The sequence below is a fragment of the Equus caballus genome, chromosome 6 (genome assembly GCF_041296265.1).
Source record: "Equus caballus isolate H_3958 breed thoroughbred chromosome 6, TB-T2T, whole genome shotgun sequence".
Lineage (NCBI taxonomy): Eukaryota > Metazoa > Chordata > Mammalia > Perissodactyla > Equidae > Equus > Equus caballus.
The window spans coordinates 19,186,313-19,213,230 of NC_091689.1; the positions used below are offsets into that span (position 1 = coordinate 19,186,313).

The window sequence follows — 26,918 nt, forward strand, 5'->3', positions numbered from 1 at the left end:
ATCGGAAGACAGAACTGAAGAGAGAAGAGCTGAGCTGGAGTGTTAAAGTAAGAGAAAGAATGTATGAGATATTGCCAGATTTAACATGAAGTTTCTTGTTATGTAGAGTTTCTAAAAATTATCATGAAAAATTTCAGACATACAAAAACTAGAAAGAGTAGTTCATCAACCTTCATTTGGCCATTTCCCAAATCAAGAATTTTTGCGCATTTGCCTCATTTGACCCCCCTTTTTTTTTTTAAAGATTTTTAAAAATATTTTTAAAGATTTTTTAAGATTGGCAGCTGTTGCCAATCTTTCTGTTTTTCCCGCTTTTTCACCCCAAATCCCCCAAGTACATAGTTGTATATTTTAGTTGTGGGTCCTTCTAGATGTGGAACGTTACCTCAGAGTGGCCTGACGAACAGTGCCACGTTGGTGCCCAGGATCCAAACCGATGAAACCCTGGGCCACCAAAGCGGAGTGCATGAACTTAACCACTTGGTCATGGGGCTGGCCCCTGCCCCTTTTTTATTACTCTTTCCTTTGCAGAAATATTTTAAAGAAATCCCTGACATTTATTGTACATATACATACATACACATATATATGCTATGCAGTATGGAAATTGTCATACACAGTCACACTGCCATCATCACCCTTGATGCACAATTGACAATTCTTTAGTATCATCTGCTATCTACTATACTGAGAGTGTTAATGAGGCCTTTTTTTTTTTTTTTTTAAGCTCTTTGAACATGCTGAGATTGTTTCTCATTTGTTCTCTTTGCACTTATCATGCCCTCTGCCAAGAAGGCCCTACCCTGAGACCTTCCCATGGGGACTTCTCATCTTAGTTCCAAATTATCTTCTCAGTAGAGACTTCTAATCGCCGAAGCTAATGTCCTCTTTCCCCATGCCATGTGTCACTATCTCATCACTCTGTTTCACTGCCTTGTTGTCTGTTTACTTGTTTGTCTTCTCCACCTCCTAGATTGTAAGTACCGTTAGAGTAGGGACCTTGTTGGTCATGTTGTGTTTATTGCTCTGTGCCCAGAGCATGACGAGGTCCTAGCATATTGTAATGAAGTACATGTTTAGAAACAAGTCAGCTATTAGATTAATAAGAGAAGATTCCAAAGTTTTCTTAGTATTTTATAACCATTGTCTCTTCCTACAACTGATTCCTATTCCAGAGCTTTTCTTTTCTCAAGAGCTTTAACCAACAGCTGTGTTTGCAAAAAGTGCTGGGTTGTTGTCCCTTTCAGGACATTTAATCTTTTAAATCCTCAAAATATTTTGTAAAATATAAGTGAGTAAAGTTACTTCTGACCTGTTGAGAGGCAGTGTTTTTACTGACATAACTCTTGTTTGAGATCACTTTATTTGAGCTTACACTTATAAATCTGTTTTAGCCCATAAGAAACAGGATGGAAGGATCTTACAGTGCACATATCCTTTAGCTGATTATTTGAACTTCTTTTATTTATTACATCATTTGTATTCCACGTTTGGGGGTGTTTTTTACTTGTTATGTTGTCAGTTTGTTGGGAGTGTTCTTTAGTGTGAGAAGAAAATGTAACTCAATAAACAGATGTGATTTTATAATTAAAGTCTTGGATTCTTTTTGAAAATGTAGAATTTCAGACTAGCTGAAAAGATGCAAGAATGGTACAAAGAATTACTCTGTACTCTTTGCCAGATTCCCCAGCATTAACATTTTACCACATTTACTTTAACGTCCCTCTCCACTTGCCCTTTTTTTTTGAGCTGTGAGTAAGTTGCAGACACTCAAAACAAAGTCATTCTCTTTTATAACCATTGTACAGTGATCAAAAGCAGGAAATTAGCATTGATATAATACCATTAGCTAATCTATATATCTTACTCAAATGTCGTCAAGTTTCCTGTCATGTCACTGGATCACAGGTTGCATAGGGTTGTCATGTGTCTTTAGTTTCCATTAATCTGGAACAGTTTTTCCTTTCATGAATTGAACATTTTTGAAGATTACAGGCCAGTTATTTTGTAGCAGGTCCCTCAATTTGGGTTTAACTAATGTTTCACAAGTGACATGTTTTTCTTAATGTCTCATATCAGAAGCCATATTTGTCCCATTACAGATGTTTTCTTTGATCACTTGGTTAAGGTGGTCTGCCAGATTTCTCCACTGTCAGGGTATGCTTTCCTCATTATATTTAATAAGTATATTTGAGGGTCTTTTGAGATTATTTAATATTCTATTATTCCTGAAATTTTTTTCCACTAGTTTTAGCATCCATTGATGAATCTGCATTAATCATGATGATGATGATGATCAATGGTAATTTTCTAATTCCGTAATTTTTCTACATTTGTTATTTGGGATTCTGAGGTAGGGAAGAGCTACCCCCATTTCATTTTATTTATTTCTTTGTTTTCATCAGTATGGACTCATGGATTTTTTTATGTAATAGGCTATAATCCATTATCATTAAAAAATTTTGGTACTTAAATTGTCATTTATTTGGCCGGTAGGAGCCTTTTCAACTGGCTCTTGTGAACTTTTGACATGTCCCCACCACTTTTTTAGTGTTTCCTTACTTTCTGGAACAACAAGATATTCTAGACCAGGGCTTGGCAAACTTTTTCTGTAAGTAGCCAGATAGTAAATATTTTTGGCTTTGCTGGCCATACGGTCTCTGTTGCAACTACTTAACTCCACCCTCACAGTGGGAAAGCAGCCATAGACAATTTGTAAAATAATGAGCATGGCTGTGTTCCAATAAAACTTTATTTACAAAGACAGGTGGCTGACTGGATTTGTCCTCTGGGCTATAGTTTGCCAATCCCTCCTCTAGGTTCATATTGTACCTTCCCTATTCCAATCTCAGAATTGGCCATTTTTCTAAGGAGGCTTAGTTCCTTTTAATATGATATTTAGAAACTGAGTTCTGAGCATGAGATATGCTCATTGCTACTGGGATGTCATTGATTCAAGACAGAGCTAGGTAATATAAGAATATATACATGTATACTTGTATATATATGTGTGTGTGTTTATGTGTACAGACATCTATATTTCTACGTCTATCTATCTATACAGTCATGTGCTGCATGACAATGTTTTGGTCAGTGATGGATCGCATATGCAACAGTGGTCCCATAAGAGTAGAACCATATAGCCATGTAGTAGGCTGTACCATCTAGGTTTATGTAAGTGCACTCTGTGATGTTCACACACTGATGAAATCACCTAACAACACATTTCTCAGAATGTATCCTTGTTAAGCGATACATGACTGTATATATCATAAACCATTGTTAATAGTGAGATCTCCAATTCCATTTCAATACCACAGGGTTTGTTCTAGCTGTTCCACTTTCTGTATTTGTAATTTCTTTCTCCAACATTGACCAACCTGACTCCTCTTATCTGCATATATATACTTGTTTGTTCAATCCTAGAATGTACAGAAAGTTTTAGAATTACTAACCCATATCTCTGAAAAACTAACCTATTAGAGTTTAATTTTTATTTACACTTCTTTTTTGTTTTTAACCTTAGGGTTCAGTTATATACTGTGCTCAAAAGTTACTTCGGTGTTCTCTCCCCTCCCTTTAGTAGGTTGTGTTTTTCATTTTAAATATAGTTAGGGTCATTTAGTTTATTTTTGCATTGCATTTTAGGCTATTTCTCCCATTCTTATTTTATTTCATATTGCTTTTTTGGAGTATATAAAACATGAATGTGGTTTCAAAATTCAGAATGTACAAAAAGGCTTATACAGTGAGGTGTTACTCCACATCTATTTCTTTTACCCAGGTTTCACCTGCCTCCTTTTCACCCTCTTCCCACCTACCCCATGTATGTAACTATTCTGCTAGTTCTCATTTACTGTTCTGTGTGTCTTTTTGCACAATGAGTGTATGTGTTTGTAATTCTTGTTTTTTCTTCTTTGTTACATAAAAGGAAGCATACTATAGATAATTTATCCTGTAATTAATTCACAAGCTCATAAGTTGATCAAGTTCAAACATTTATTTTTTAATTTTTTTAATCTTTAAAATTTTAATTTATTTTTTAATTTTTTGAGGAAGATCAGCTCTGAGCTAACATCTGCTGTCAATCCTCCTCTTTTTGCTGAGGAAGACTGGCCCTGAGCTAACATCTGCTGTCAATCCTCCTCTTTTTGCTGAGGAAGACTGGCCCTGAGCTAACATTCATGACCATCTTCCTCTGCTTTCTATGTGGGACACCTACCACAGCATGGCCTCTCAAGTAGTGCCATGTCCACACCTGGGATCTGAACTGGTGAACCCCGGGCCGCTGAAGCGGAACGTGTCCACTTAACCGCTGTGCCACCGGGCTGGCCCCAAGTTAGAACATTTCTGTGTGGCGAAATGAGTGGCTTCAGCTGAATCAAGTTACTGGAGGGGCGAGTAGAAACTTCATCAGGTTATGGTCGAGTTGAGCCAAGAACAAGAAGCAGACCAGGCTCACACAGGCATTCTGCCTTGGGTTAACAAGATAATAAATACTTTGGGAGCAGGAATCTTGGTGATATCATTCTATCTCTTGATACTGCACTAATCTAGACTGTTGTCCTCTAATCTAGAGATTGCCCTCCATGCGTGATGCACAGTTGCCATCCTGGGATCTTCTTTCTCTGTCATCTTGGAAATTACCTTCGTACTTCTTTTGTACTGTGTTTCCTCCTCATTGTATCCCATGGCATCCTCTTTCTTAGTTTACTGTGTCATTTTGGTGGAGCACATCCGTTAGTAGCTTCATAAGAAAGCATACATGAAATTTTTTTAGATCTGCCCTTCTGAAAATGTCTTTATTCTACCCCGATACTTGATTATTAGTTTGACTGCATATAGAATTCTAGGTTAGAAATAATTTTCCTTAAATTTTTCTTTACTGTTTTGTTGAAGTGTAATTTACATACATTAAATATTTCCAATGCTTAACATTCGTTCCTAAAGATCCAGTTTGTGCTCTAGTATCATTTCCCTTCAGCCTGAAGAACTTCCTTTGGTATTTCTTGTAGTTCAGGTCTGCTTGTGATGGATTGTCTTGGTTCTCCTTTATCTGAAAAGTGTCTTTATTTTGCCTTCATTCCCGAAGGATATTTTTGCTGGATATAGAATTTAGGGTTAATAACTCTTCCTTTTACCTCTTTAGAGATATTTTTCCACTGTCTTCTGGCTGCCATAAAAGAGGATGATAAAAAGATGTTTCAGGAGTGCTGACAGTGTTCCACTGTCTTCTGAATGCCTTGAAAGAAGATGGCAAGAAATCTGCTGCCATTCAAAATATTCCCCTCTATAAAGTGTATCATTTTCCTTTGGCTGCTTTAGATTTTGTCTGTATCTTTGGTTTTCAGCACTTTGATTATGATGGGTCTAGATGTAGTTTTCTTTGAATTTTTCCTCTTTGGGGTTCATTGAACTTCTTGAATCTATATATTTATGTCTTTCACTAAATCTGGGATGTTTTTGGTTAATATTTATTCAACTTTTTTTACTCATTCTCTATGTTCCAGGACTCCAATTACCTGTGTGCCTGCTCTTTTGATATCCCTTAAGTCCATAAGGCTCTCTTCATCTTTTTGTTCCGTCTTTTTTTCTCTGCTTTATAGATTGTATAATTTGTATTGATAAGGTTTAAGCTCACTGACTCTTTACTCTTTTATCTCTGCTTTGCTATTAAGCTCATCTACTGAGTTTTTTATTTCATATATTATATTTTTCAGTTTTAAAATTTCCATTTTTAAAGTAAATTTTTATTTCTCTGCTGAGATTTCCTATCTTTCAGTCATTCAAGTGCCTTTTCCTTTATCTCAGTAAGCATAGTACTGATAGCTGTTTGAAAATTATTGGCTAATAATTCTAACCTCTGAGTCATTTTGAAGTTGGCATATGTTAACCCTTTTCACTTTAGAATGGGTCAAATTGTCCAGGTTCTTTGTATGTGAAATAATTTTGGATTGTGTCTTGGATATAGTTAATGGTATCTTTTGTAGACTCTGAATTGTGTTAAATTCTGCTGAAGAATGTTGATGTTTTTGATTTCACTGGCAGTTAGCTTCAGACCCCATTAGGCTCAGACTCTAAGTCTTGTCTCCTGTAGATTTAAATCTCAGTTCACATGTTTAAGCCTTAATGATGCTATGTTGAGTCTGTCCTACATGTCTACACAGTTAAGGAGTCAGCTTGAGACTTGTACAATGTTTATAAGAATTAGGGGAGTCTCTCTTTAACTCTCTCCTCTTCTAGAATGCCACTGGCAGCCAGATGTGGTTGCCCAGGCTCTTTTCCCTTTCTTCTGGCCAGGCAGCCTGTGGGATTTCTCTTGAAGTTTTAGCTGCCTGTACTGTACTACTTCTGTGATGTCGCCTGCCCTTGGGGCAAAGCTGCCTCCCTCCCCCAAAAACCAAATACATGAAATTCACCCCAGTGCCAATTACATCTCCAAATTCTACTCCTCTCGCTAATCACCTCTTTTGTTTACTCTTCAGAATCTTCACATAGTTATTTTTGATGTCCCCCCCCCACCCCGAGTTTGTGGTTGTTAACCCAGTTTGTTTTTAAGTAATTTTTCAGGCTTTGCTGCCAAGTATAGGCTCTCCCAACTTTTCATCAGGAATTTACCTGGTATGATATTGAAAAAACCTTTAGTAGGGGATGAGACCTGAAAGATAGATGTATTAGTGTTCTAGAGAAACAGAACCAATAGGATAAAGATGTACGAAGATATTTATTATAAGGATTGTCTCATGCAATCATGTAGGCTGAGAAGTCCCACGATTTGCTCTCTGCATGCTGGAGACCCAGGAAAGCTGGTGGTGTAAAATTCAGTCTGACTCTGAAGGCCTGAGAACTAGGGGAGCTGATGGTATAGATTCTAGTCTGGGTCTGAAGGTCTGAGAACCAGGAGTGCTGAGGGCAGGAGAAGATCAGTGTCCCAGATTAAGTTATCGGGCTGGAAGGGCCAAATTCTTCCTTCCTCTGCATTTTGTTTTATTCAGGCCCTCAACAGATTAGATGATGCCCACCCACGTTGGGGAGGGTGAATTGCTTTACTGAGTCCACCAGTTCAAATGCTAACTTCCTCCAGAAACACTTTCACAGACACACCCTGATAGAATTAGGCAAATATCTGGGTATCCTGTGATCCAGTCAAGTTGACACATAAAGTTAACCATTATGGTAGGTTACATTACAGAGTTGTGTTGAGGAACCCTGAAGGGTTTTGAAAGGGCACTTCATAAAATATCTTCTGTATTTTAGGTGAAACATGGATTGAAGAGAAGAGATTAGTATTTGAGAGACCTGTTAGGAAACTTGTTATCTTTAGGCTACACTGTTGGAATAACCTGAATGCAGACAGTGCTAATCAAGTAGGAAAGGAAAGAATCTATTTAGGACACATTTTGAAGGAAGAATAGACAGAATTTGGTAATACAGTATTATTAATGGAGAGAAAGAGATTAGATGACTACTGTTTGCTGCCTAGGGATGATAATGATGTCATTAATCTGGATGCGGTACGCAGGCGGAAAATCTAGTTTGAGGAGAATAATAACTTGAATTAGAAACATGTTGCATTCTAAGTGCTTGCCAGTATTATTCAGCAGGAAGTTGAAAAGTTACAGGAAAGCTTCAGAGAGCAGGATTGGAGATGAAGATTTAAAACTCTTTAACAGAGAAGTGAGATGAGGCTTAAGAAAAGAACCTTATGAAAGGTGGTAATTTAAGAGGTAAGTGAAAGAAGAGAAGTCAGCAAGAAAATTTGAGAATTGCAGAGAGAATTAGAAGAACCAGGAGACTGTGGTGTCCTGGAGGTAAAGGGAGAAGGGTTTGTAGTCCAAGGGGCTGGTCAGTGGCATCCTGTTCTGGGGGGTGAAGGGTGCTAAAAAAATAACTAGCGTATACCATTGTTTTAATAGTGAGGATTTTCTTTCCTAGGAATACTGAAAACCTGTTTCATTGGTGAGGACAAAAGTCATGTTCCAAGGGAAATTAAAGAGTATGTCATGGGGGAAATAGAGGTTATGAGTCTAGACCACATTTTCAAGCTTTGGCAGAGTTGAGAATGAGAGAAATGGAGTGGTAGCTGGTAGCTTGAAGTGTGCAGAAGGAGAGCAGGGCCAAGCTCTTGGTTTGGTTGTATGCTGTTGGGAAGGCAACTATGGAGAGAATAATGAGTGTGGCAAAGTTCTAGAATGGATAGATAAAAATAGGATGAAGAACACACAATAAAGAGGTTAGGTTGTAAACATTTTTTCTTCTTATACAGGAAGGGAGGAGAAGATAGAAGAAATTATGGAGAAGTTTGGTCAGAGAGGAGTCAGTCCATATAGGAGGGGGTTGGGAATTTAAGGCGTTGACTGAGAAAGAGAGATAAGAGTGAAACTGACATGTCCACTTTCAGTTATGGCATAGAAAATAGTTGGAAACTAATCTTTTTTCAGAGAACGACTAGAGAAGCTGGCTTACCCCTATCCTGCAGAAAACATGTTGAAGATAGTTGAGAGGTAATAAGGGGGTGAATAAGAGAGAATAAAGGCTTGGGTAGATAAGGCTAGTATTTGGGATTGTTTGTCTCCTATGAATGCTTACTAATTTTTGGAGGGATCAGCTGAAAGGCTAAGAAGCTGAAAAACTGAGCAGTGCATTTGATACTCTCTTAGGGCCAGAGAGAGAGAGATTGGAATTTAGGCCCTGCTAACGTGGTAAGTATATGGCTCTGGTGAACTGGTGTTCTTTGGGATTGGGATCCTGAAGGGTTACAACTTACAAGTAAGGGTGAACTGGATGTAAATAGACCCTAACAGGAACTGTAGCTCCACTTTGAATACATTTAAACCCTGAGAAGAGATTGGGGTAACTTATTGTATTTGTTTTAGTGCTTAGCAGAAGCAAATGTCAATCCTGTTTGGATAATGATAGTGTTATACAAGGCTTCAAATTATTACTACAAAAATTTTACAAATATAATATCTAGCCCGTAATAAAAAAAATCAGGCACAACATGATTCAAACAACAAGAATAAATCATTTGTTCAACAACAACAAATCAAACAACGGAAGATGGTGTTAGCTCCAAAGGGGGCCTCTGATATTGGAATTTTTAGGAGGCAACTTAATATAGTATGCTTACCTTGTTCAAAGAGATAAAAGAAAGGATCCAGCATTTTCAGCAGAGAACTGGAAACTTTCAGAAGAGTGAAATGGAAAAATCTAGACTTGAAAACATAATAACTGAAATTAGGAACTTAATGATTAGGTTCAATAGAAGATTAGAGCTGAAGAGAGAATTAATGAAGTGGAAGAGTTACTGAAGAGATTGAGGGAGACAGAGACATTGAGCAGGTCGAAAGTGGGTGATTGGATTCCTAGACAAAGGGTTCAGAGAGAATGGGGCAGAAGTGATATTGGAAGAGATTGCTGGAAAGTTTCCATAACTGAAGAAAGTTATCAAGCAATAAATTTAAGAAACCTTACTAACACCAAGCAAAATAAAAAGAAATCCATACCTTGGTATATTGTAGTCAATCTGTAGAAAACCCAAAACAAAGAGAAAAATGTCAAAAGCTGCCGGAGGTGGGGAGAGGGAATAGTATACTTTCAGAGAATCAACAATTAGACCAATGGCTGGCTTCTCAACAGAAACAGTGGAGGCCAGAAGACAATGGAATATCTTTAAATTACTGAGAGAAAATAACTGACGCTCTAGAATTCTAAAACTTGTGGAAGTGTCCTACAAGAATAAAGATGAAATACAAATCTTTCAGACTTGACAATTTTTCATTTGCACTAGCCATTCTTTAAAATGCTTGAAAGACACATGTGACAGTGGCTACCATATTGGACAGCACAGATACTGACAATTTCTGTCACTTCAGAAGGGACAGCACTGCTCTAGGTACTGTATTAAGAAAATCATGAGGATATTTTGAACAACAGTCTGCCCTCCAAAAAGGGGAAACTTTAGATGAAATCAACAGATTTCTAGAAAAATGCAAATTAACAGAATAGATCTAATAAGAAATTTAAAACTCCAAACAATTTTCTATGTTAAATTTTTTTTTTTCTCGTGGTGTCTTTGTCTGCCTTTGTATCATGAGGAGTACCGTCCTCACAGAACGAGTTGGAGAATATTTCCTCTGTTTTCTGGAATAGTTTGTAAAGGATTGATATTATTTTTTTCTTTAAATGTTTGATAGAATTCACCCGTGAGGCTACCTGGGCTTTTCTTTCTTGGAAGATTTTAAATTACTGCTTTAGTTTCTTTATTTGTTATATATCTATTTAAATTTTCTATTTCTTCTTTAGTCATCTTCAATAATTTGTGTCTTTCTAGGAATTTTTCCATTGAATCTAAGTTGTCTAGTTGGTGTAAAGTTATTCATTGTATTCGCTTATAATCCTTTTCTTTCTGTAAGATTGGTAGAGATGTTTCCTCCTTCATTCTGGTTCTGTGGTCACCCCGTGGAGGTGGAACGGACCCCTTCCCAGTTAGTAAGATGTCTATGCTAATTGCACTCCATATGCTAAGAGAATTTGAAAGAAAATTTATTACTCCTGGGGAGATTAGGGCCGGTAGCAGCATGTCTGGCCTGGCCTGAGCCTGGCAGGAGGAGTGGGTTAGGCTTTTATAATGGCTAGGGAACTGGAGAGAAGTTCCCATGTGCAGGCTGGGGATTTGTGAAATTTGAATTTCCCTCTGGGGCCAAAGGTGGGAACACAGTGGACTTTCTTATCAACCTGGTTATATAGGTCAAAGGGGAAGGAGGAGCTGAGGCTTAAAATAAGACAGTGGTGAAACATCAAAAAAGGGAGCCACACTCTTTATTACAGGTCCTGAATTTGGAACTAAAAAAGAAAAATTTCTTCATTTTTATTCCTTTTCTTTAGATTGGATAATCTTGATTGATCTTTTTTTTTTTTTTCAGGTTTATTGATTTTTTCTTCTAGTTCAGAACTGCTGTTGAGCCTCTCTAGTGAATTTTTCATTTCAGTTATTCTTTCAATTTGAAATTTCCGTTGGTTCTTTTTTATAATTTCTCTCTCTTTGTTGATATTTTCTACTTGATGAGTCATTGTCATCATACTTTCCTTTACTTTAAAGAACATACTTATAATGGCTCCTTTGAAGTCTCTGTTGCCTAAGTCCAAAAACCTAGGCTTCCCGGAGACAATTTTTGTTGAAACTGCTCACCTTGCTTCCCACATATGGGTCACACTTTTCTGGTTTTTTTTGCATATCTTGTAATTTTTGGTTGAAGGCTGGACAGTTTTGATATATATTCTATATCCTGATTCTTTTTGCAGAGCTGGAGGTGGTTGGAGGTGGTTGCTCTTCTTGTTTGTTTAGTGACTTGCCTGTGCTAATTCTGTGGAGTCTGGTTCTCCTGCAGTGTGTGGCTGCTGATGTCTCTGCTCAGTTCTTCCTTTCCTGTTTTTATTTTTAAGCCTTACTTTGTAGTAATTGTCTTTGGGTCAGCATATCTTAGTGGTCAGCCTATGATTGGTCAGAGGTTGTGTTTAAACTCCTTGAGACAGTGAGCCCCCGACTCTGTCACTGGTTCCTCTGAGCCTTGGGGAATGCATTCAAAGTTCAGGCAGTTTACAAGTCTGCCCTGGCTTTTGCTTTCTGTATTTGCAAGGCTTATGTTCTTCCAGGGATGAGTAGCTCTCTAGGGCACTCTTGTTTCTCTCCTGCCTATTTACAGTGTTGTGCGTGCACACAGCAGGAAAAAGTAGATTCTAATCAAGGCCCACTTTGGTTGTGTCATTCCGATTCTCCCTGTTAAATTTTGCGTTGGTCTGCTGATCTTTTGCTTGCCCTAACTAGTGTTGCAAACTCAGGCTAGCTGTGATATTGGCCTTCCCTGATATTTTTCCCCTTGAACCACTCTTGTTTTTGAAAATGCCCCTAGGCATGGAATTCTCTGTGTTCTGCTCTATATAAACTTAGCTGGCATTGGAGCTGCCAGTCTTCAAAGCTTGCTCTGCCCTGGTAGGACTTCTACACCAAGGAATTGGGAGTGAGTGTGGGGTGGTGGGAGCCCCAGGCTAAACTATCATACGCTTCCACTGTTCTTACTGAGATTCAGTAGATTTTCTGGAATAAACACTTCTCAATTTGTTGTATGTCTTTAATCAGTATCCAGATCCTTAAATGGTTGGTTTTGATAATTTTGTCCAGTTTTATTGTTGGGGATAATATTTGTCAAACTCCTCATTAGGCTATTCTGGGCATCTTTTCCCCTGCTTTCTCGCTCTCTTATTTTTAAACATTTAAATTTTATTTAAACTGAATTTCATTTCAGAATGTGTTATGAAGTAGTATCTATTGGCTATTTTTAAAAAATGATGTTAAGTGTATCTTAACATTACTTGTTGACTATTATGTTTCTTACTGATTTGTAATGTAAATTATTTATTTAATTTCGGTGAGATTTATTTTAATCCTGTCCTTTTTTTTTTTGCTTTATTCTGTCAATTATACCCTTTTTTACTGTTTTTTACCATCTCTCGCTTTCAATTGCCTCCATCTTAGCTTCTGCATAGGCTCAACCTTTTCTCTCTTTAAACCTCTTTTGACTTTATCTCCTTGAGTTTCCTTCACTACCCAGGTTCATAAAGCTCTTGCTACTCTTCAGGGCTGAGACTAGGGTAAGGCAATGAGATGCCTGGGACACAAACATTTAAGGAGCGCTCACTCTTGGAGTCCTGCAAATGTGGAATTGGTGCTTGTATGACTTTGCTTTAGTAAATTTTGCATCCTAGGTGCCTTGCTTGCCTCACCCTAGTCCTGGCCCTGCTACTCATATTTCTCACTAGTATATATTTGTTGTAACATGGTTTCTGTCCCAAATAGGCTTTGTTTACTCAAATTTTTGAGCCCTTGCTCTTCACTCTTCATTGTGCTTTGCTCTTCACTCTGCATTGTGCTAGCTTTGGGGAATGTAAAGCATATCAAGACACTACTTTTTTTGACCCAGATGCTTCAGATTTGCTCTTTGAAGTCTAGTGCCTTTTCTCCTTTCCTGCTCTTCCCTGCTTTTTTTTTTTTTTTTTTTTTTACCATGTGACACTATTGACTATTACTGCCTGTTCATCCTAACACCAGTTCAACTCTTCAGAATGTACAGCTATTTCCATGGTAAAACACCTTCTCTAGGAGCCAGTGGGCAGTTGGGCAGTATATCAGTGGCTCTCCTAGAAGCTGGTGAGGATTAGGAATTGACTTGTGCTTTTAATCTGTCAGGATAGGAGTGTCCAGGATTTCTCCAGGGTTACTAGGCCTACACAGCTCTATCGCTGGGAAGGGAAGGTTGCTTCTTTGTTCATTTTCTGATTAGCATCTTATATAATTGGAATCCTTCCATCTCATTCCAGTGCTTTATGATACCTAAAAGCAAGCTTTGACTACCTGCCTGGCTGTCTGGCGTATTCTTGCCAACTTTGTTTCCTGGGTCCTGTGTTCTTTTCCCATTCTTTGCTGACTAGTTTTTAGTGTGATTTCCCTGAAAGACTCTGCTTTGCTTGGTGTTCTCACTGCTTGTTCATGAAAACAAACTCATGCAGTCATTTAATGAGTGATTATTGAGCACCTGTTTCATCCTAGACACCATGGGAGCCAGTGGTGTTACAATGATGAACCCAACCAAACATTCCTTGTCTTCTTGAGCTAGGGAGACAAATTAGGTGTGGGTCACGCCAACTGGGATATTTGCCACTAAGGAATGTTACAGATGCAGCTGACATAGGGACGTTGGAGTTGAGATCTCTGTACCTCGATCTCACTTAACTGGCAGTTACTCCCCTTAATTTTGAATTCTTGCCTGCATCAGGACTTGACGTGAAGCACCCCGTTTTCAATTCTGGCTCTTCTTTTTGGATGGTCTTTCTCTTGCTTACAGCTTGCCCCCAACTCCTCACCCCACCCAAGGCTGCCATTGTTTGTATTCTTATTTAGTAGTGGGTACAAACCCTGATCATAAACCTGTCTTCCTTTGGAAATTATTTTCTCCCTTGTTTTCTTAACATCCAACTCTATTGGTTCTTTTTCTACACCTTTATTAGTTTCTTTGTTATATTTTTTACTTCTTTCTCTTTGCATTTCCTAAAAGTTGCCCTAACCCAGATTTTGTCCTAGGCCCTCTTCTGTATCAGCTTACACTTTCTTGGCAGTGTTGTCTATTCTAGAAAACTTTGGGTTACCATCTTTATGCAGATGGCTGGCTAATTTATCTAAGTTATGCTCTAGTTTCCAAGTATTTGGTGTAGAGGTATGTATAGAGATATGTATTTCCATGTAGAGGTATATAATACCCCAAGAAGAATTCATCATCTTCTCTTAGTGACAATATCGTCTACCAGTCTCCTCACCTGAAATCTGAGATAATTGCCACCTCCTTGCTCTCCTCCAGATCTGCCTGGTTGCCAAGTGGAGCCAGTTTGTCCTGTGTCATATCATGTTCAGGATTTCTTTGTTTCAATGTCTGCGTGTACAACTCTAGTTCAGGCCTTTCTTTCCTTTCACCCAGTCTCTTCTACTTCTTTCCTAAGGTGTAGCTGCTGCTAGTCTTTCTCAACTCCAGATGACTGAACCCTATGCCAGGTTAATTTTAATCCTGAAACACAACTCTGATTTGTCGTTGTTCTCTTCTGCTCATTCATGCTTCAGAAATTCCCTACTGACTTGGAAAAGTTGGGCTGGTTTTCTAGACCTTCCAATTTGTTTTAATTTCCTTGCCACTGCCTCCCTTTGTATGGGCTGGACTCTGTCCAAGTGTAATTCATGTTGCAAGAACCTGCCTGTGTTCTTCTGTGTCTCCATTTTTGTTTCCTTCTGTGGCAGTATGCGTTTCTCACATTCTCAGTTCTTCTTTAAAATCTTTCCTGAAGCTCACTCAGATTTTGTGATCTGGAGATTTTCCCATCATATGTACATTTACCCATACTTTAAAAAATATCCTGCTTATCATTTCCCAACTCATATTGTTATTTCAATATGATTTTTGTAAATCGAATTAACTTTTGTATTCTTCATTGTGCCTAGTACGGTACCTTGCAGAAATATTTGTTGAATTGAGTGGATGAATGCATTTCCAAATTAAACCATCGGTCTGGACTCCTCTATGTGCCTGTCCCACTACCTTGTTGTTTATGTAAGACCATCTGTTTCTCTCCCTTCTTGCAACTTTTTGCCTTTATCTCTAAATCTCTTCATGTGTCACTAAGTGACCTGTTACCCTTTGTCTCTGTTGCTTCTCTTCTCCTGAGTTAGTATTAATTTAAATTTAAAGAAAAATTACATCATTCTGGTGAAGGATGTGTGGGAAATTTAGAGGAAATGGAAGGTGGTGTTCAGAATGACATCTTGATCCGATGTATGGGAAAGCAGGCTGCCCACCAGGATTTTGGAAATTTGCAAGTATAGGCTTGAATCCTGGGCTTATGGCCAGCCTAGAGTAGAAAGTAGAAGTTGTGATGACATGTTCAGTATCCAGGTGGAAGGCCAGGGGGGCCAGCTGCATGGCCCCACATTCCAGTCCCCTGATCTAGGCAGCTGCCTTAGGAACAGCTGCCTGAGCTTCTGGTCAGATGACTGGTTTGAAATGATGGCAGGTAAGAAAAGGGAAATAGATATCTAACTACAATATTGCCATTTCTTTTTTGAAAGCTAGTGAACCGTCGGGGTTCCCTGCATAGTTCTGGACTTCAGGTTGAGGCAATGAATTAGATTTTGTTAATGAATTCTAAGGAATTGATTTACTTGGTTTTGTAGAGTAACGTCATTTATCCAAGGTTAAACTTAGTAAATGCCACTTTCTTGAGCCCTAATTTAGTACTTATTTCGTTAGAGCCTTTAGATTCTAGATCTTTATACTATTATTCAAACTATATTCCCTCCTGCTCTTGTGCATTTCACAAGCTGAATAGAACTGCGGAACTCCTTAACTTCTGCCTCATTGCCGTATTTGTGGAGGTTTTTAGTTAAAGTGGCTCAAACAGGCAGGCTGGTGATACCTGTGAGGGTGAGGGCCTTGAAAAGAAGCTCAGGACAGACGGTACGCTTGACTAACTGCCTGGGAGAGAGTGACACCAGGACCCAGGAGGGCCACCACATTGCCTTTGTCATGCAAATACTAATTTTTTGAGAGCACAGAGGCTACAGGTTAACTGGTCTTTAGTCACCCATTTCTCTTTGGTTTCAGCTAGTAAGAACTGAGCTGCTCAAGGCAGGAAGAACTCTGAGCTGAGCAGTGGAGGCCCTCCTGGATTGGAGAGAAGAGGCAACCTTGGAACCAGTAATGAGCCATCCTGACTACAGGCTGACACTCCGGCCCCTGGAGACCCCCAGAGGTACAAAAGGAAAATGGAATCTACTCTAGCAACTGGAGACCTGAAATCAAAGTGGAATGGAGGTTCAGGGCGGGTCTTACAATTGAGGGGAGCTTAATTCTTTTCGTGACCTGTTAAATATTCTCCCATGTTATTTATTCTAGAATTAAGTATGGTTTCTTGTTGTCTTAATTTATTGTTATATCGAATACAGCTGTTTAATTTCCTCTAGAAAAATGACAATCTTTGTAATTCCTATTTTTAAAAAGTTTGTGTCTATAAACAGCAAAGCATACTGAATCTATTATTCAGATTATGTCATGCATATTGTAATGCTGATTTAAAACTCAAGTCTCGTCTAAGTATATTTTATTCATGTTTCCTTTACCCATTCTTTCTTTTTTGTGACTATTTGAATTCATTATCAGAGAGTTTCATTCTCTTGTTGGTCCTTCTAAATTAAAAAAAGGTAAAATATCTCCAGTTTTAAAAATACAGAGTGTTTGATTGAGGAAAGAGTTGATTGCTGCCTCATGTTTCTAGGTGTGTCCTCTGTGGTTGGCCCACATGGTGTTGGTGCTTCGCCAGGTGACAAAAAGTCAAAGAACAAGTCCCTACGAGGGAAGAAAAAGAGCATATTTGAAACCTACATGTCCAAGGAAGATGTTTCAGAAGGCTTGAAGAGAGGAACACTTATCCAGGTGCTTAAAACAGACTAGAAAGTTATTCCTTGAATATGTAGAATGAGGAGTAATCTGTCTACTCATTAAATTATTTATTGTTCTGTGATGTGTGCTTTGAGAGAAATGATGACATAACAGGCACAGGGCCTTCCACTTGTTAGACCTGCTGTGCGATTAGAGATGATAAGTGCCACAAGACAGAGACAGACAACATGCTCTGAGATTTGAGGGGAGAGAGCCATTATTTCCAGTTAGGGTTATCCAGGAATGTTTTATTGGAAGGGGAATATTTGAGCCAGGCCATGGCTTGGTGCCGTTTGAATGGTGAGGATAGAGAAAGAGCTTTACAAACAGACCGACTAGTGTGGCTATAAGAAACATTGAGAGTTCAGTTTGCCTGGAGCACATGGATGCTGAATGATGGAGAATAAGGTTGAAAAGGAAACAGTAAATAGCAGCAGACAATATTTGTTGAGTGCTTTATAGTTTACAAAATACTTTGACAAGCCAGTTCAGCGGTTTGGCTCAGCAAACGTTTATTGAGCATCCACTGTGAGCCAGGAGCAGTTTATAGTTGGGAACATGCCGATGGGTGCTCTCAAGACGAAGGTGGATGAGACTGCCTTTCTGTTCTTTGAGCTGGCAGTGCAGTCCGGGGCAGGCAGTCACGTGAACAGGTGACTTAGGGAAAAATGCTAAGTGCTCAGATAGAAGTGTGACCAAGGTATATGGGAGAATGTTGGGGGGAACTGGGAAACTCCAGGAGGTGACAACTGCAGTAGATATAGAAGGATGGCTAATTTGGACCTATTAAATGGGTGATATGTGTGTGGGAAAGAGCTATGGAGAGATAGTAGCACTAAGGAAAATAAGAACTTATGAAACAACATGGAGTAAGGCAGCTTAGATCTCCTTACGCATGAAATGTGGGGCAGATAGCAGGTAACGAGGAGAGGGAGGCAGGGACACATATTCTTTGAATTAAGTCTATTTCACAATTCTTGGATTTTGTATAGAAATACTGCCATGTGTTACCTGGCTCACTTGAAAATGTTGACTGCGTTCCATTTTCTCTCATTCTGATTTGTGTTTTTGGCTAAAGATCCATCCGATTAACAGATACTATCATCTCCTCTTCCTTTTTATCACCTTATTGTATTTACCTGTGGTCAAGTGCACATATGATTAATGTAGACTCTTGAATGGAGAATGCTTTTTAACAAATGAATTGATCTCTCTGATTTTAGAAGTACTATTGGCTTTTTTTTTAAAAGCTTCCCTTGGATTTCTTTGATGAGACCTCTCTTAGGACAGTCGAAGTTGCCCTTGGACATTTGTCCATTCGTTAATCCACTCATTTGCTGGTTATCGGTCAGTGCACATGCTGAACTCCGTTTTATCTACATTTTGTTCTTGGTCCTCATCTCGTTTCACGTACAAGGACCCATTGTGCCTTTCCCATTCTCATCTCCTGCCACTCTCCTCCAGGTGCATTCTGCTCCATCCACCCTGATCTTCAAAACGTTTCCTATAAAAACTCTGCTTTTTGATTCTGCTATGACTGTACACGCTGTTCCTGGTGCTTGGAATGCTTTCTCTCACTATCTTGATGTAATTGCACTTGACCTTTTAAGTCCCTACCTAAATGTTACCCGCTTTGAGACGCCTTACTTTAATTCTCCAAGCAGAATCAGCCATTACCTCTTTCCTGAAGCTGACTTCTTTGTTTACCCTTTATTCTAAACCTATTTCCATTTCTTGGCATTTCTGTTTCCTCAGATAGACTATTCATTTCCTTGTGGGCAGGGTCCTGTCTTACTCCCACAGATTAGCCCAATGCCTGGCATTTGATGCTTAGTGAGTTTATATTGAATAAATATTTATTTACTGGGTAAAGGATCAACATGCTATCTTTCAAGAAGAGTAAGGAGAACCTTGGTTGTTATAACTCGTAAGAAAAATTGCTTATAGTTTTGTTGATAGAATTTACAGGGATAGGGTGAGGGAAATATCCTATAATGGTATTAGTTTTTGCTCCTTTCTATTAATTTTTACTTTTGAAGCAACTCTTTCCTGATAGCAAAACAAAACCAAGCAAAAAGCTGATCAATATAACAACTCTCATTCCCAGGAGTTTGTAAGTGATTCCTCCTGGCCTGTGACATCATGAGACTCTGCAGCCAGAGCCTCCCCTCGCAGATGAGAACAGTTGTTCTCTGCAGATGGGGAAGGGAATGGGTTCCAGATATGAGGTCACCATGTGAAATATACAACGCTGTAAATAAGATTTTCATAGGCAGAGAAACAGAGTCCATCTGCTTTCTGATACAAACTTTATTGTGTGCAGGCCTTGATGGGTAAGGTGAAAAGCTAGGCAAGAAAAGATATTTGAATGCTGTTGGAGAAAACTGAACTTATAAGATATACTTACAAGCATTTGTTAACTTTTGTCTTCAAACTTAAGTATATTGACTCCTTTTTCTTCTCCCCATCCAGAGAAGAAACTTTTATTGAGAGATATTGAGGAGGTGTCTTTAAATAGGAGTAGAATAATATTTTATTTTGTTTTTTATACTTTGACCAATAATTTTGACATTGCATTGGTATTTTGCCCTATGTGGGGAAGAGGAGTTCACAGGGACCAAAAAAATCTCTTTCCTATGTTTGAACTGACTAGCAATAAGACATGGTCGTGTACATGTAGTTTTGAAAATTATTTTGTAAACAAGTTTGCATAGCAAAGAACATGTGTCCTTTCTCTCTCCATAGGTGCAGTATTGGGAGGTTATTATAGGAGATGCTGGGTGAAATGAGAGTAAGGGATAGGCCTGGAAGGGCCTCAGGTTTGGGTGATGACCAAAGTGACATGGGTATGAAGATGGTAGAACTGGCTGGTTTCATGAACTAATATTTTGGCTAAACGTGGTTGAGGCTGAGCCCCAGAGCTGCCTGAGGCATGATGACAGAGTTCCTTTTAGAATAGAATATTGGTGTAGAGTTGTTATTGGACCGCAAAAGAAATCCTAGTCCAGGAAGACAGGACAGGATGGGCTAGTTTCTGGGACATTCACCATTTGTTAAGAGTGAAATCAGCTGGAAAACATTTGGGTGTGAATTAAAGAGAAGAATAGAGGTGACATTACAGTGGACTGCATAGTCATTTAGAAGGAACAGATGATATTCATAACATTAATACAGGAGTGGTGGGAGAACTTCAGCTCTGCAGACATTAATTAATTAGCTCAACAAATGTTTCTTGACTGCCAATAAGTGCTAGGCATATACTGGTGAGCAAGATAGGCAATTCACCAGGGGAGACAGGCAAAAACAACTGAAGAAATAAAGAGAAAATTACAGCCCGTGACGAATGCTAACAGGAAAGTAAGAAAGATGAGAGAGAATAATTAGGGGAGCTAATTTCCATAAGGTGGTTAGGCCTCTCTGAGGAGGTGATCTCTGAATTGAGGTCTGAATGGTGACAATGAGCCAGCCATTTGAAGAATTAGGAAAAGAACATTATGGGCAGAGAGATCAGCTTGTGGAAGAACACCAGTTAGAAAAAGGCTTGGTGTTTTTGAGGACTAAGAAGGAAGTCGTTTGGACAAAGGGAATTACAATGTGGGAACAAGTTGGAGAGTTAGGCAGCTGTCACCATTTTAAGAACGGTGGGGAGTCACTGAGGGATGTTAAGCAGTGGAAGGACATGATCTATTTTATTCTTTAAAAACATCTCTTTGACAGTTGTGAGGCAAATAAACTAGAGTGCAAGCTGGGAGACCATGTAGAAGGCTATCAGAGTAAACCAGGCAAGAAAATATGGAGACGTGAACAGGGCGGTGGCAGTGAAGATGGAAAGAAGTGGATGAATGTGGAGCTAGAAGTGGCATGGCATGCAGATAGATTAAATGTGGAAAAGGGAGGAATAAAGGATGCCTGCTAAGGTTTTGAGTAGAGCACCTGGATGGTTGATGTTGCTGTTAACCAAGATAGGGAAGACTGAGGCTTGGGATGTGGTGCTGGTTTTTGGGGGGAAGGAAGCAGATGGCATGAATGAGTGCAGAGGCCCTGATGGTGCCTGTGGCACACAGAGAGGCAGTCTGCAGTAGTTAAGAGCAAGGACTCTGGAGCCAGACTGCTTGGGCTTGAATGTGGTCTGAAAGGGGGCACCTCTCAGTGCCTCAGTTTTCTGTTTGTAAAATAGAGGATAATAGTACTTACTTCATAGGGTTGTTTTGGGGTTAAATTAGTTGATGTACATAAAGCTCTTAAAACAGTGTGTGACACGTAGTATACCAGTATAAGTGTTATTTACAATTGTTTTTATTGCTATAAGAGAAGCGTCTGTTATTCATCTCTGGTGGTTGTTGCCATGTGGGATTAGCTGATTTTTTGAGAAAATCTGGAAATACATGTTTGTGTGTAAAGTTCCTCAGTTGTAAGCATTCTCAAACATCTTGTAAGCCAAATGAAATATGTTTGTGATTGCCAAGTTAGGCTAATTAGCTCAGTTGTGTGGTACTTTTCTACAGTAACATTCAGCCCCTTAGGTGTAGGCGTGGAGAAGGCAGGTGTCAACAGAGAATGAGGTTTTGCTAGTTGAATATGAGAGGAAGAGTGGACCCAAGGCTCAGGGTTTGCAAGGGCAGGAGGTACTGATAGGCCATAGCAACTAGCTGGCCGAGGAAGGGAATAAACATAGTGGGAAGACGATGAATTGCAAAAAGGAGGTCAGATCCATGGTTGGAGGTCTTACTGAAGACGATGAATTGTTGAAATGGAATTTTTGCCTTAAGTGAGCTGGGAAACTAGAAGATTGTGATCAGAAAGTGTGCTATTTGACTTTTCCTGTTTGGAGGTGGTGTGATTAGCACTGACAAGATACCAGCTATGAACATGGGAGAGAGTGGCTGGTGTGAGTGGAGGACAGGGTGGCTGGAGTGACTGGTTAGGGTTACCTGGTCATCCATATGGATGTGAAGTACTGTAACTGTTTATAGGAATGGAGGTGGAGAGGAAGACAGTGAGCTATGAGTCAAAGCATTAGTGAATCAGGGAAATGATCAGAAGGTTTGAAGAGGATGGGACCAAGGAGATATAGCAGGAGCTAGTGACATTAACTTCAAAGGATCTGGGGGTTTTGAAAGAGAAGGGAGGAAAAAAATAATTTTAAAGCTACAATGGGGAAGCAGGGAGGAAACATTCCTTTTCTGGTCCCTGAGAAACATGGGATAGGAGAGAGAAAATAGGCTCCCTTTGAGGGCACTTCAAGGGAAGTGATCGTATCAGGGGACAGCCAGGTTTCAGTTAAGGCAGGGAGGAACAGGAGCAGTCAGAGAAGAGACGGAGGATGTAGGAGCCTCACTGATCACGTGCCAGGCCCGGGAAAGGATTGAGGAGAAAGAGCAGAGATGAAGGATTGGGGCAGATTAGGTGATGCTCATAAAAATATGGAAATGAAGTCCTGGACTTCTGTGGGGGGGTGAGACAAAACAGCTGCAGCAAGTCTCTTTTAGTTAAAAGACCATTTCTGGACATGCTTTACTGACAGCTTCTTCCATCAGGCTGTGGGGCTGTCTCTGGTCTGCTATGGAACTCTGTAGAGATTCCTTCCGTGGTGCGATCTGTACACTCTAGGGGATCTGTTCCTGAGGTCCAGTTCTGGAGAGTACGCTCCAGTCAAATTGTAAATGTTTTTCTTCTACAAGTCTTCTGTCCTTCCCTGTGTGCTTTTACCTGTCAGGAAGTTTGGAAAAGACAATCAAGAATAGAATCTTTAAGGTCCTTTAAATATTTGTTCTTTTAAATAGAGCCTAGATACAGCCCTGAGCAACCTGTCTCTTTCCCCTGAGCTCAGCCTTGGCCTCTCTAAGTGCTCTGTACTTAAGGTACTCTCAAAGCGGAAGGCATTCTCATCCCTGTACTTCTTCATGTACTAAACATTCACTGAGCTAGAAGGGATGATACTAGAATAGCAATTGGGGGGGGACAAAACTTAGGTTAGAAAAACATGCCTGCAGTCAGAGAATAAATTTAAAAAAATTTAACTTCAATGAATTTACTTTTACTTATCTGGAGAGTCTTCTCCTCACTAGACTGTAAGCTCTTAGAGGGTAGAGACTGTCTGTTGTTACTCTCCATTCTGTCCCCGTCGATTAGTATAGTGCCTGTCATGCTAGTCGTCAGGAAGTATTTGTTGAGAGAGAGGAAGAATATTTAAGATAAATGTAATAAGCCTTTTTCTTCCCTCCCTCAGCAAGAAACAGCTGTCCTAGAAGTGAAACTGCAGTGACATTCATAAAAGGGGACTGACCTCGGGAGCCTCGCCGTCCTTATCTCCTGGCCCTTCTCTCTCTTACCCTAAGCAGAGGCACAGCAGGAGGGGAGAAGAGTATTTGCCCTCTTAATCGCTCTTGCTTACACAGGGGTCTCTGCCTGTGTTTCTCTTCTGATTTATCTGCCAATTTTGCTCCTCCTTCAAGGACCAGGTCAGACACCAGCACTGAAGCCTTTCCTGGTGCCCCCTGGTGAAAGTGAGCTGTACCCTCACTTACGGCATTCTCCATGTTTTACTTTATAAACAAGGACTGAACCTGCTCCTCACTCTCTCTCCCACATTGTCCGTCTCAGGGTCTTGAACATAGTCAGGATTCAGTAAATAATTGTGGAATTAAAGACTGAATGAACATTTGTAGTCGTCTACTTAGGATGTTAATAGTAGTATAAACTGTTGCATGGAAATTTGTAATATAAACATGGTGCACCAATGAAAGAAAGAATTATTTTCTGCTTTATTTTATGTCCTCACTTATTTCGTTAATTATGTATCTTTGAGTCTTTCTACTCATTTTAGTGGGGAAATGTTATTTAAAACACTTTCTCAAGACAAGCTTTTAGTCTGGCTCTTAGGAAAATAACTGCCTCCATCCGTGAGTTCCAGCGGCCTTCAAATGCAGCTGGAACGTGGGGAGGGTTACAGCTTCCTGCAAGAGCCTCAAATACTGAACTGCTATTGAAGGCGGCCCCCACCTGCACCCCTGTGCGTAAATAGAAGCAGACCCTGGTTTGGTGCTGGAATAACATGAAGTCGAAGGCAGACTGGGTGGCCTGGCTGTTGAAGCCAGGATTCCCATTTACATTAAGAGCTGATTCTGGACCTTTTTGAATTATTGACTCATTCAGCTCTGAAGAGGGGCCAGAGTAAAAAATATACATCCAGTCCCTCAAGGCTAAGTATCCAGGTTGGAAATCAACCTGTGTCACTTTGAAAATTGTCACAGAAACAAGCAATTGTGGAAAAGTCTTAGAGAATAAAAAAGGTCATTATGCAGTGAGGCGTAATAGCCAGATAACCTTGTTCTTAAAGTAAAAGTTTAAATTTGAAGACTAGCATATAGGGGCACATAAAATCCCAATAGTTCTCACTTTCCTACTCCATGCCAAGCTCTTGCTTCTCACCTCTGCCTCTTTGCAGCAAGGTGCCGGCGTGAGCTTTCAGTTTTTGATGGAACCCTGTGTCAGACATCAATATGAATCATGTTTCATGCATTTAATGAATAGTTCTCATACATCTAACTTGTTTCCTAAATCGAACTGTTTAATTAATTTAAAAACTTTTTATTGGAGAATAACATACTTATGGAAAAATCGTAAGTGTATAACTAGTTAAATTTTCACAGATTTTCCTTTTTATTTTAAAGGGTATATTGAGAATTAATCCAAAGAAGTTTCATGAAGCCTTCATTCCTTCCCCGGTAAGTTCAATAACTTTATAATAAACTTAATGTCACATTTAATTTTTTAGATGTGCTCTGAAACTGAAATCGTATATTCAAACTAAAAGGCAGAGTAGTAAAACAAAATTGAGGATGGGCAAGAATTTGTTTCAAATTTAAATAAACAAAATTTGCCTTTGGTTAACAACTCCCTCTGCCAGTCTTAAAATCACACTTCAAATGAAAGGGATGGCATTTGTTACCAGGCTGCAGAGAGCAGCTGAACCCGCGCAGACACCCACCATTTCGTGTAACTGGATGCCCTTGGTTTATAGCTTAAAGGGATTTATGGGTTTTCCACTGATTTAAGTTAATCTTTGCTAAACAAATACGGTATCTACTTTCAATCTACTGCATGAGCTAATCTGAAAATTTGTCCAAAAATAATGCATAATGCATTTTTATTTTTGGTCCGAGTTTCTCACTTCACTTTTAAGCAGGTGATAGGACTGAGGACAAGGCTCTTTACCGTTGGGTCTTTATATCCTTTCTTACGTTCATGACCCATTTTAACAGGCTCTCTCCTGCTAAGGGAAGTTCTCTCTGATGTTTAGTTAGCAGCAGGTTTCTGGATAAGGCTTAATTGTGCAAAGCTGGGAGAGCAATATTCTTGAATTCCTGACCTAACTTTTCCAGGACGCCATAAATAGGATAGTTGTAGAATTACCGATTTTTCACAGTGGAAGAGACCATAGGAATACATTTCTGCTTATAGTTGAGGACATGGAATACATATATTTTAGTTAACATATTATGTGAATTGACAAGTTTAATGAGAATACAAGTTTAGTCATGAACTTTATGGATATTGTTGTTGTTGTTACAATAACTTTAAAACCTCTTCTCAAACTCTGTTTAGTCCTTGTTTTCCCTTGCCCTCCAGAAGCCAGGGATTCACATTTGTATCTCAAGTTCAGGTCTTACCCATTGGATTAGATAAAAACTATCACTCGCGTGTCACATTGTTCTCTCTGAATCATGTTCTGTTCCTATGACAGAACATGGTACAGTCGTGCACCACATAATGACATTTTGGTCTGCGATGGGCTGCATACACAGCTGGTCCCGTAAGATTAGTACCATGTGGCCTAGGTGTATAGTAGGCTGTACCTTCTAGGCTTGTGTAAGTACCTCTGTGATGTTCGCACGACACGAGATCACCTGACGATGCACTTCTCAGAACATATCCCTGTTTGTATCCATATCCATGACTGTATATATGCTGACCCAGGTACTTGGATTGTAGAATTGAGGGTCAGATTTGAGGTAGTAACTTAGCTGCAGAAGCAGTTCTGTCATACAGTGGGAGAACAGTTTACATAGGTGTTAGATTCCAGAGTTTGCTCATAAGGTGAAAATCACATTTAGTGATCAAAAAAATTACCCATGAAAATCTCTTAATAACGTGCTGTGTTGGAGATGGATAAACCATCTCTCAATAAGTCTAGCATGACCAGCATTTTCTCCACATTAGAAAGAATGACTGTTTCTTCATTGCCATACTGGTTGAAGGAGCTTGATTATATTAGGGGCTCTGGTGTGTGAAAAACATGGATTTTTAAGCGTGAGAATCACACCCAGTGCAATAATGAGTTCATCCTGAGAGGCACCTGGGAACTGAGCCGATTTCCAATCTCCCATCTCCCGTGCACACTGAGCTTTGCTCTCACTGATTGGAATGATAAGGGGAAGTACATATAGCGTTCTGAAAATTTTACTCTTTCCTTTCTCTCTTCCTTGAGTACACAGTATTGAATTTTTCTAAGTTAGATCCCTGTCAGGCCAGCTCCCGACAAGTGTGGGGCCTGGGACATAAGAACAGAGTCACGCATGCCTTATAATAATATTTAAAAATTATAAATCAGACTAACAAACTGTTAAGTAAAATACATTCATGACAAATAAAATATATCCCTTGCCAAATATAGCTCCACGTACTAGGGTTCAAATGTAGAACTTTGACTCCTTGGAGCTCCCTGCTGAAATGTGGCTGCGTGGAGAGGGTCCACCTCTGGCCTGCCCCTCTTCCCTTCCCAGTCCTGGCTACATGACCCCTCTTTGCTGCTCCCTCGTTCAGCAAGCGCCTTTGCATGCACCTATGTGGGTGCCTTATCCCACATGTCTAAGCTCTGTC

The 26,918-nt window shown here is 39.5% G+C and overlaps 1 protein-coding gene across 33 annotated transcripts in view; it reads left to right on the top strand.

Annotated features, from left to right (window-relative positions):
* DIS3L2 (DIS3 like 3'-5' exoribonuclease 2) overlaps positions 1 to 26,918 on the top strand; it is a 344,867-nt gene that overhangs the window by 30,288 nt on the left and 287,661 nt on the right. For 27 of the 33 annotated variants that reach the window (XR_011439882.1, XM_023642560.2, XM_023642568.2 and 24 more), the window contains 3 exons: positions 16,203 to 16,350; positions 16,873 to 17,030; positions 24,710 to 24,763. Coding sequence is in view for 32 of the 33 variants with exons in the window: in XM_023642560.2 (XP_023498328.1) it covers positions 16,299 to 16,350; positions 16,873 to 17,030; positions 24,710 to 24,763 (264 nt within the window). In the remaining variant the exon portion in view is untranslated. Of the gene's footprint in view, positions 1 to 8,181; positions 8,703 to 16,202; positions 16,351 to 16,872; positions 17,031 to 24,709; positions 24,764 to 26,918 lie in introns of those variants that run through there. The other 6 variants (XM_070270693.1, XM_070270691.1, XM_070270683.1 and 3 more) reach the window with 6 other exon arrangements.